The sequence below is a fragment of the Vidua chalybeata genome, chromosome 2 (genome assembly GCF_026979565.1).
Source record: "Vidua chalybeata isolate OUT-0048 chromosome 2, bVidCha1 merged haplotype, whole genome shotgun sequence".
Taxonomy (NCBI): domain Eukaryota; kingdom Metazoa; phylum Chordata; class Aves; order Passeriformes; family Viduidae; genus Vidua; species Vidua chalybeata.
In genome coordinates, this window is record NC_071531.1 from 74221972 (window position 1) to 74232967 (window position 10996).

The following is a 10996-nucleotide window of genomic DNA, read 5'->3' on the forward strand; positions in this document are numbered from 1 at the left end:
GGCCAGCGCTGAGCCGGGCGCCAAATTCAAACCGGGGCCGCTCCGAGAGCGCCGGGGCCGCCGCCGCCCTGCATCGGCCGTGCCCCGGCCCGGCAGCTGGTGAGTCACAACCGGTGCCCGCCACGGTCCTCCAGGGCCCCTGGCAAGGGTCAGCACCCCTCGGAGGGCCGCGGTAAGGCCACCGCGCGGCCGGGAGAGGGCAGCGCCTGGGCCCGGCCCGGGGTGGAAGGCCCCGCGGGAGCAGGTGAGCTTGCTGGCCAGGGCGGCAGCGCAGGGGCTGGAGCGGGTGAAGAAGGAGCTGGCAGGGCTTTGGCGGTGCCCTCCCTGCCCCCTCGGGGCCGCGCGTACACAGCGGTGCTCCTGGGCCTGGACGGGGGGTAGCAGATCCAGGCCTCCTTGGGAAGTGACGCGCTCCTGTTCCTGCTCACAGGAACGCTGCCTATGGGAGGCTGGCTCAGGGTTCTTTTGGTGCTCTTTCCTTTAGGGGGTGGAGCAGATCGAAAAGGGCCATGGTTGTGCCGGGTGCCAGAACCCGCGTGGAATGATCGCTGGGCTGTCTGCATTCTGTACGTAGGGCATTAGCTCAGTTTGTTATCTGCTGAACTCTGCTTTGTATCAATGTAGGGGATTCTTACTGAGAATTTTCTCGTTTACTAGCTGACCCCATCAAATCTAGTGCAATGCAAAAGGCCTCTTTTTTTGGGTATCTGTTTCCATTCTGCTTGCCATCTCTAATGATAATAAGTACAATCTGTATGTTGTTCCACTTTAGTTTGCAGAAAGGCACAGGCTCCAACGAATTCCTGATGGCATTATTAGCAGTACTCTTACAGCATCTTACCCTGGAAGCAGTATCTCTGAATTTTATTTCCTCTGCTTCCAGCTTTATAGTCTAAACTACCTATTGTCCAAAAGTCTGACATCTAAATTGTATGCTGCCCAATGACGAATTTACGTGATTCTTAACAAATCTACAAAAGGAATTAAAAGCACATTTACTTGGTGTCTAGCTTAAAGCACCTTACTTCTGCTGCATTTATTGTGTGCTTTTGTAGTGTTCAGGGTAATCTCTGCTTCCCAGATCTTAAACCATCTGTAAATTCTCTTTTCATGCAGGTTATGTAATCTGCTGCTTAGAGCAATCAGCTATAAGAATCAGCACTGCTATTTCTATATTCTACCTCCCCTCCAGCTTGTTGGCTGACGCTGGTCAAGTTGCACTACAGCTAAGTCTTTCTGTAAAGCACATGCACACTTTGCTCATTATTATGTACTTTATGACACAAGTTATCTACTCTGCAAATCTCTCTCCCATCCTGCTTACACAAGCTGTGGATTAGGGAGGTACAGTATGATTTTTCAGTAGCCTTGTCAGCCTTATTAAATGCTTTCAATTTTAATTTTCCCTTTGTGTTTCAAGCTTTGTAGCAACTGCTGAGAATGTGTTCTCTGTGGGAGGTCTTGAGATGATTTGCTGCACCCTTTATGTTGTACCTTTTGTTTTGCAGGATTTGTTCCTCTCCCTTTCAATGGAGAGTGACAGTATAGATCAATAATGAGGACCAGCCCTCGCAGGCCCTTAATTCTCAAAAGACGAAAACTGACCCTCCCACAGAACGATGAATCCAGTACTTCAGCAAGAGATGAGAACAGAGGTCAGGATGAAAAGGCTCCTAAGCAGGAGCACAGGCAGGAAGACCAACACAACAGACAACCCAGAGACAAAAGGGACAGTGGCCTGCAGAAATTCCCAGCAGGAATAAAGATAATTGACCATCCTACAATGCCCAACACACAGGTGGTGGCCATCCCTACAAATGCTGATATCCAGAGCATCATAGAGGCATTGACAGCAAAAGGAAAAGAGTGTGGCAACAATGGACCCAACAAGTTCATTCTCATTAGCAGTGGGGGCACATCCCGCTCAGCAGGTCCAGCACCATTGCAGAATCTCCCATCAGAGAAGAAAGCCAATGCAGCCATCAAGGCTGCAGTTAGTCAAGAAAGAGAGAAGAGTGTTGCACAGACACCTGGTCTTGCAGGCAGTACAGCACTCTGGCATTCAGGAATTGATCCTGTGGTTGGACAGGAACAGGAGACCAACAGTATGTAGCCTTTACCTGGTTTTTTATTGGTTTTTTTTGTCCTGACAGATGAGGAGATGTGAAATGGGCCAAGGAGTGTAGCACTTGCATCTTGGTTTGCAGTAATTATTAATATTTTGTTAATTACAAAATACCTTTGGATTGGATTCTAATAATCTACATAGCTTTGCATATGTAGTGAAATCTGAAGGATTATAGTGGACATATTTTTTTGGTGGAAGACATCTGAGATTCTGACTTAAGTTTAGTGCTGTCTTTCTATTTCTTGAAGTACTAGATCAGCATTGTCCTGTTTTGGTTGACAATAGTCTGGTTTGAGTGTTTGTTTTTAAGGCTGCAGCTCTTTTCAGAAATTGGGCAAATACACATGAAATCAGGAATTCAAGGTGAATTACTTCCACAATATTAGTGTTGCAATACCATCTTTGAGAAGTGTGACTGGTGCCTTCCTTTTGACAGCTGAGATGAAGGGATAGCAGGGTTACTTGTGAGAAAGCAGAGTTATGGCAAGGGGAAGACTGTGTCTGTAGACTACCTGGGCTTCAATAAAGACTTTGACACTGTCTCCTACATCATTATTCTGGAAAAGCTGGCAGCCCATGGCTTGGTCAAGTTCACTCTTGACTGGGTTAAAACTGTCTGGATGGCTGGGCCCAGAGAGTGGTGCTGAATGGTGCTGCATCCAGCTGGTGACCAGGCACTGGTGGGGTTCCCCAGGGCTCAAGGTTGGGGCCAGTCCTGTTTTACTCTGTATATCAATGATCTGGATGAGGGGATCAAGGGCATCCTCAGTAAATTCACAAATGACACCAAGCTGGGTGGGAGTGTGGATCTGCTGGAGGGCAGGAGGGCTCTGAACTGGCTGGATGCATGGGTCAAGGCCAATTGCGTGATGTTCAATAAGACCAGGTACCAGGTCCTGCAATTGCATTGCAACAACCCCAGGCAGTGCTACAAGCGGGGGAAAGAGTGTCTGGAAAACTGCCCAGCAAGAAAAGACCTGGGAGTATTGGTCAACAGCAGCTGAACATGAGCCAGTGTGTGCCCAGGTGGCCAAGAAGGCCAATGACATCCTGGCCTGTACCATCAATAATGTGTCCAGCAGGACCAGGGCAGAGATTTTTCAGTACTCAGCACTGGTGAGGCCACATCTTGAGTTCTGTTTTCAGTTTTGGGCCACTCATGACAGGAAAGACATTGAGGTGCTGGAGCATGTCCAGAGAAGGACAACAGAGCTGGTGAAGGGTCTGGAGCATAGGTCTGATGAGGAAGAGCTGAGGGAGCTGGGGCTGTTCAGCCTGGAGAAAAGGAGGCTCCGAGGGACCTTATCACTCTCTACAACTGCCTGAAAGGAGGCTGTAGAGCAGTGGGGGTTGCCTTCTTCTCCTAGGCAACAAATGACAGGACAAAAGGGCATAGCCTCAAGCTGTGCCAAGGAAAGTTCAGACTGGACGTCATTAAGAATCTCTTCCCTAAAAAGGCTGTCAAGCATTGGAACAGACTGCCCAGGGAGGTTTGGAGTCACCATCCCTAGAGGTGTTCAAGAAACAACTGGATGCCTCAGTCAGTGCCATGGTCTCGTTGATAAGAGGGTGTTTGGTCACAGGTTGGACTCAATGGTCTTGGAGGACTCTTTTAACCTAAATTATTCTGTGATTATTATGTGGGCTTGTTATTCCAACAGGCAGTGGCGAGACAATGAGTTCTGTGTTGGACAACAGCCTCACCAACATCCAGTGGCTGGGGAAGATGAGATCCTATGGGTTAAATCCTTCTTCTGTGAAGGAAGACACAGAGAAAGAGAATCAGATGCCTCTGCAGGAAAGAGTCAAGGTTAGTAGAAGAATACAAAAGTATGTGCTAAAACTTTTGGTAAGGAAGCAATCTAGGTAGATCAGAATACTTGCAAGAATTAGGTGTTGCTATCTCTAAGTAACCTGAGTTTGACCTTTAGTGATATGAATAGCAGAACCCAGAGGATCCAGGGATGTTCTGGGCCTTCTTATCAGCTTTGTAAACATTCATGTATCACCCCTTCTGTCTTTCAGACTGAAGAGGAAGCTGCTGCTGCTGCTATTCCTACTGCTGCTGAGTCCTCCTCATGGCAGGATTCGGTGTCAGAGCGACCTCCTTACTCCTACATGGCCATGATCCAGTTTGCCATCAACAGCACGGAGAAGAAGCGCATGACCCTGAAGGACATCTATACCTGGATTGAGGATCATTTCCCTTATTTTAAACATGTAGCTAAGCCAGGCTGGAAGGTAACAAGCAGGCCCTCAAGTTGCTGTGGGTGATGTTACATGCCTTCTGGATCAGAATGAAAAGTTGTTCCCCAGTCTGCAAAGCAAGCTGGAAGCTCATTTAAACATTCCACCCCAAATACACTCTCACTCCAGATGTTCACTGTACCACTTCTTGTATCCCTTGCCTCATCCTACTTAAACAAGATGATGGGATGTCTGATCATTGGAGTGAGAATTGGGATCTCAGGAGTATATAGAATAAGAGACTGATAACAGTGTTGGCTGGGTATGCTGTGAACATGAAAGTTCAGTGTTGTTTGCACTTTGGAATGTAATCCCTCTGCTAGGGCAGTGATGTTTGAGGTGGGCCTTGCTGTGCTGATAACAAAACTACTGCTTTTCAACCTCCCCCTCACTCCTTTCTCCTCAGAACTCCATCCGGCACAACCTGTCCCTTCATGATATGTTTGTCCGTGAGACATCTGCCAATGGTAAAATTTCCTTCTGGACTATTCACCCTGATGCAAACCGTTGCCTAACATTGGACCAGGTATTTAAGGTGAGTTGCCTCATGCAAAGAAAATAGGACAGGCTATCCAGTTTCTAAATGCCACACTAGCCTGATGCACCTTATTTTAACTGTAAGGTCAAGCTGTGTTGACATCAGTCTCTTTGTAGAAGCTGGATTCAGTCACTTCACTTGACAAATAGACAAGCTCTGCATTTGAAAGAAAAGGTGCTACAGCTGTGCTTTTGATCTGGAGTTTCTGTAGGATGTGTTTATTCTTCATGTGCTATGCCAAATATAATAGGTTGTTCAACTTCTTTCCATGGGCCTGATTTAAATTCCTAATGAGAAGATTGACACTGAGGCCAACCAGGTGTTCCTATGCTGTTTGATAAGTCAGTCATAAGATGGAATTGCCCTAGCCCAAACAGGTATTTTAGGAAGATTTTGTTAGGGAAATAGAGCTTGGGAGTCTGGTATAGGTGTGTTTAGAAAACTGTTGTGTTTTCTGCAGTGGGTGGGTGGACTTAACTTTTGTTTGCTCAGATTGTACAAGTTTAAAATGTCCCATTTGTCTTCCTCTTTGGCTGATAACTTCATCTTAAATTTTTTTCTTGCTCAATGCCTTCTGCCACCAGCCACTGGACTTGGGGTCACCAACATCGCCTGAGTTCTCTGAATCAGTAAGAATTACCATCTGGCTCGGGGCTTGATCTTCCATTCTCTTCTTGCCAGTCACTGAACGAAAGGACAACAGGCTTGGGGAGGGGGACTGGGTCACTGCTGCATCTACTCATACAGCTCCATGCTTACCCTTTGTGGGGAGAGGGGTCTAGCCAATGTTTGACTGCCTCCAGATGGTACAGTCTCTCGAGCTGGTAAAGCTGGACAGCTTTGGGCAACCTGGAAGTCTACTGCTGAAGTAGGCTGCAGTGGACACCAATAGGCTTCAGACAACAAGCCCAAACAGATTTCTGGTAAAATCATCTCCATGGCAACAGTTCCAATATGCTCTGGGGCTCAGATCCAGAGAGAATAGGATCTCTCTGTGCTCCTTTTCCATTTTGCAACCCACTGCATTGTGAGTGACTCTTGGAAGGATGAACCTGTTTGCTATTGCTGTCGCATTCAGCAGTTTTAGCAGTGATGGATTTGCAAACATCCAGTCAAACACTTTTCTGTCACAGCTACAACCTTGGCCTTCTTTCCATCTGCTCAGAATTCTGATCCCATTGTTGCCTCTGCTATTCTATTTGAACACCTATCTGGTCTATGGTTTGTATATACATCCAATACACAATAAAGCTGTCCTAGTCACTGTTCCTCGGGCGCTGAGGGTGCCAAAACCAGCTCACTTCTGCAGTAGAGTCTGCAGCTGGAGCAGCTCTGTCATGTTGTCTATTTTCCTACACAGCTTTTGGTGGGCAGCTGGCTTTGGGATGGCATGGTTGCAAACCAGCAAGTGGCACAGACCTAGAGCCAGCCTGAATGCTGGGTGCTAACAGCTGCTCTCTTTGCATTAGTCCAGCGCAGACCTCTGGTTTCACAGTTCTCAGTGAGGCAGCAGAATAAATGTGGATTCTTTTCTTTTAACCTCTCTTTTCTTCTTCTCCTCTTACTTATCTCACAATGACAGCAGCAACAAAAGAGTCGTCTTCCAGATCCTCTGAAGAACGTGGGAAGCAAAACTGAGCCCCAGAATTCACGTAAGTGTCCACATCACTAGGCCAAAGAGAATCAATCCAATAAATCTGGGGCATTCTCACAGATTTCTTTAGGAATACAAGTAGAGTATGTTATCCCTGTTTGCCAGCTTTTATGCTCCTTATTGTCAGGTTTGAAATTGAAAGCAGTATTATTGTGTCTGAGAGGATGTGATGGTGAGATGTTGGGCATTGGGCACTCAAATGGAATGAGAGCCCAAACCTGAGGGGTAGTATCTTCATGAAAGGTTATTTTCTCATTCATGAGGCTTCTGGCTTGGTACTTGTATCCTTAAAATTAGCAGAGAAGGCAAGTGATCTGATTAAATATTTCTTTTGGGGTGTCTAGAAGGACTTTGTCTAAGGTGCCTGGGTTTCAAGAGGCAGCAGTGGAGAACAGGCAAAAGTGAGTCCCTTCTTTTCCCTTCCAGGCCGAAAGATGAAGCCTTTGCTTCCTCGTGTCAACTCCTACCTGGTTCCAATTCAGTTTCCTTTGAGTCAGCCTCTTGTCTTGCAGCCTTCTATGAAGGTTCCCCTGTCCATGGCACAGGGAGCATCCCTTAACAGCACGGAGACTTTGCAGAGCAATAAGCGTGTGTGCATTGCTCCAAAGGTTGGTTTCTTGTTTTCCAAGGAGTTTTCCAAGGGGGTTAGTGTGGTTTTTTTTCCTGTTTTTTTTTCTTTATTTTCTTTTTTTTTCTTTCTTTATAAGGGGGCTGAGGAGGGGGCTAGGGAGGGTGTGGGGATTTTTTTTAAGGAGGGGAGTGTTCGTTTGGATTTTTTGTTTATTTTTTTTAATATCTCTTGCCCTCAACGAACCTTTTCTTCCTATGGTTCCTTTGTGCATCTTTACTTAGGTGCTCTAAAACTCCAAGCTCCTATCAAGGAACTAGCTAGTGATAATCCTTGCTATCCTTTACTGTCTCTAAGCTGACTACTACCTGCTAGTTTATTTGCTCTAAGGATGTTTCTAGAGGAACGGGCCCTATGGCTTGGTCAAGACAATTTTTCTTTACTGCTGGGATGTGAAGAAAGAAGAATGGGAGGAATGGCTTTGTTCTGATCCTAAAACATTCAGATTTTTGGTAGCTCTATAGACAAGTAACAAGAAGGAACTTCTGTAAAGGTATATATTTCACGTCGTCTCTTCCCAGAGGATTTCCGTATCTGCTGTTTGCCAGTTTTGTGAAGTTCACAGTTATTCTGGGCTCAAGAAAAACAGCTATTAAACAGATCTTTTTCTTGGCATCTCACTGACTGCTCTTGTATGCTTAGACATTGTAAAGCTCTAGCTTCTTCCATCCTGTCTAACCATAATCCTATTTTCCTTTGTATGCCTGCTGCTTTATGTTCTCTCCAGCTATGATTTATCTTTCTCCTGTGCTCGTTTTCTTTTGATAACCTCATTTTTTTTCTCTTCCTTTTCCTTGGTTTCTGGGAAAGCTGTCCTCATTCATTTTGTTATTCCCATTTAGATAATGTAAGAAAAAAATCAAAGGGGTTATATTTTTTCCAGAAATATTCAGCTCTCCTGCCTGTACTCCCAGAAGTTCTTCAGAGCAGGAGTGCTCTGAAGGGTATGACATTGTCACTTAGCTAGAATCCTTCCCATGTGATCCTTAGGCTTCTTTCTATCAGTTTCACAGAGATCAATCTCAGTCTGTTATAATTACTGCTTTCTGAATTTCTTCTTCTTACCCTTTCTGCTGACCTTAAATGCCAGTCTTTCTTTTCTTTCCACTGTTACTCGGATTTTTGGGTACCTTAGATCCTTGCTTACTGACTGCATGTCACCTGTGTTTCACTGTAGATGTCACTGTCTGCAGAAGAGTCACCCTCTTTACCCACGGCTGCTGTCAAGGAGGAGGGTCAATGTGATGAAGGTTTATTTTCCCCAAGCCATTCCATACAGGAGAACATCTCCCAGCCTGGTGAGGAATTGTCTTCTTTCCCTGAGGGTGCCTGTGTAAAGGAGGAAGAAGGCTCTCAGCTGGATCCCTGGCTGTCCCCATTTGCCTCAACCGTAACGGTCAAGGAAGAGCCAGGCTTGTTCCTCCCAGACTCATCCACAAAGGAGAGGAAACAGTTCACCACACTGAAGTCACCATCTAAGGCAGTTTCTGACTCTTTAGTTATAAAGAGGAGAGAAAGGAGGGAAGTGGGCAGATCCAGAAGGAAACAACGCCTAGCACTGCCTTGTTCAGAAGAGCCTGTCCTTGTTTTGCCAGAAAGCAGCAGCTCAGACCATCCCTTCCCCCAGGAAAACCAGCCACTTGAGAACATATCACAGCTCAGCTGCTCACAGGGAGAAGAGGGGGCCTTTAAAACACCAGTCAAAGACATCTTCAGCAAATTGCCTGTTTCTTCCACTCCCAGCAAAGTTTCAGCCACTACTACCCCTTCACTTGAGGTCCTTGACCCTTGGAAGTCTGCTTCCTTAGCCAAGGGAAGTCATGAGCTGGACTTCAGTCCAGTGAAAACCCTTCAGTTGCCATTCACACCCCTCCAGGACAACCAGGACTTGCTGGGTTTTAACAGCACACCTCTTAAAAATCCTCTCTTTGATTCTCCTCGGGAACTGCTCAATATAGAATCCAGTGACATGGTCCTTGTGCCCCTCACGAGCTCTCCAGCATTTATTCGTGACACTTCCAAGCAATCCTCTGTTGAACTGACAGCCTCTGGCTTTACTGAAAATCGGTCACTCATGGAGGGCCTTATCCTGGACACCATGAATGACAGTCTTAGCAAAATCCTTCTAGATATCAGCTTTCCTGGTCTTGAGGATGAAAATTTAGGAACAGACATTAGCTGGTCTCAGCTCATACCTGAACTGAAGTGAACTGGCCTGAGGACTGAATTTGACTTGTTCTGATGTTACAGAAAGAACTCCACTCTTCTGAGATTCATTAATGTAATCTAAGACAAGTGCTTTTGACTAGTTCCCACATCCATGGGAGCAGAGAGCATTATTGACTCGTGCTAAGCTGGGAGACAGGCCCATCAGCTACTATGGGCTTCCTTTGTAAGATGCTGTAGACTTTGAGTGGAACAAGATGATAGAACTTCTCTAGCCTTGTGCTAGAGATAGCCTCTCTCCAGGGATTCTTTTCATGAGAACACCTAGGTAGATGTTCTGCCCTGAATGGCATTTGCTACTCAAGATATCAGAGGTAACAATAGTACCATAGGAAGAGCCCGGGAACCTCCTCCTAGTCATAATATCCCTTTACTTTGTTCCCCTATTACTTAGTATCTTCTGTCTAGTTTTAATGGCTGTAAATACTGTACATTCCTTAAATTAGCCCTTAATTATAATAATAATTTTATTATTGTAGGGTTATGGGAATATTTGGCCTGGTAAGGGTTTGACCTAGAGTGTATTTGCATATGTTCACATCCCTTGTATTCTTCTACCCAAGCTGAAAGCCCAATTTTTTTTTTTTTTTTTTTTTTTTTTTACTTCAAAACCACATTGGTCTAGGTTGTTCTAAAGGTTGCTGGGGCAAAGATCTGAAAAAACATTTATATGTGACCCAAGTCAAACTGGAATAGGTTACCTGGATTGCAGCATAAAATCTTGGTTTAGCTTCCTTTTCCTAGGCTGGAATGGAGAAGAGCTTGGATCAAGCCATATAGCTCTTCTGATTCCAGAGGCCTATTATGTACCTAGAGGATTAGGTAGAGATGCTGTTGCAGTAGATGGACCTCTATTGAATGGTTAAAGCTGCCTTTACAGTCAGCAGTTCAAAATGTAAAAGGGAATATAAAATATTCCCTTTAAATATAAAGGAAATGCTGACATTTCCGCTGAAAATTGACTTCTGGAAACACAAAGTATGTATTGCTTGGTGCAATAGAACAACTCCTCCTAGTTCTCTAAAACTTAAGTCATGGAAGAAATTGCCATGGCAAAGATCTGATCCTTCTGCTTGCTGATGAGTGGTGACTCCTGTATCCAAATACTCAATAAAGCTTCTGTGGGAACACAGCTGAGTGTTATCTGTATCTCCCCTAGCAGCCTGCTGGGACTGGCCCATAGCACGAGCAACTGCTTCTTATCTCATGTCTGTGTGCTTTGTGATCACTGAGTGACCATTTGGACATTTTCAGGCCTTGTTGGCCAAACCACACTAGATTTAGTTAACTCACTGCTTCATAAAACACACTTTTTCTTGCTGCTTATGGGTAAATCCTGACTATATGAGTCAGAAGCATACAAACATCACAACACTACTAGCAGACTAATTTCTGTATCTTCTAAATGCAAAACAAATATTGCTTGAAACTATGTCTACCTTCCCCTATAAACATAAAACTAGTTTTAGATGTGTGTGGTTTTCAGAACCGCAGTGCTCCTGTGTACTTGTTAGAGGTTATTTGCCCTCATAAAATGTTTCCAAACTTTGGTTTAATGGTTATTATTTTGGTTTT

At 45.1% G+C, this 10996-nt stretch overlaps 1 protein-coding gene across 8 annotated transcripts; it reads left to right on the forward strand.

Moving 5' to 3' along the window:
* Positions 1–8: 8 nt before the first annotated feature.
* On the forward strand, positions 9–10553 carry FOXM1 (forkhead box M1). 8 transcript variants are annotated; one of them, XM_053935472.1, is made up of 10 exons: positions 10–99; positions 485–566; positions 1509–2105; positions 3790–3938; positions 4154–4369; positions 4782–4910; positions 5498–5542; positions 6496–6565; positions 6994–7175; positions 8373–10553. In XM_053935472.1, exons 3-10 carry the CDS (start codon positions 1556–1558, stop codon positions 9402–9404), a joined length of 2373 nt encoding a protein of 790 aa, XP_053791447.1. In that variant the 5' UTR covers positions 10–99; positions 485–566; positions 1509–1555; the 3' UTR covers positions 9405–10553. The 8 variants fall into 8 exon arrangements, with proteins under 8 accessions (XP_053791450.1, XP_053791447.1, XP_053791451.1 ...); XM_053935476.1 differs by having other exon boundaries at positions 6499–6565; XM_053935473.1 differs by lacking the exon at positions 10–99 and adding an exon at positions 114–244.
* Positions 10554–10996: the final 443 nt, after the last annotated feature.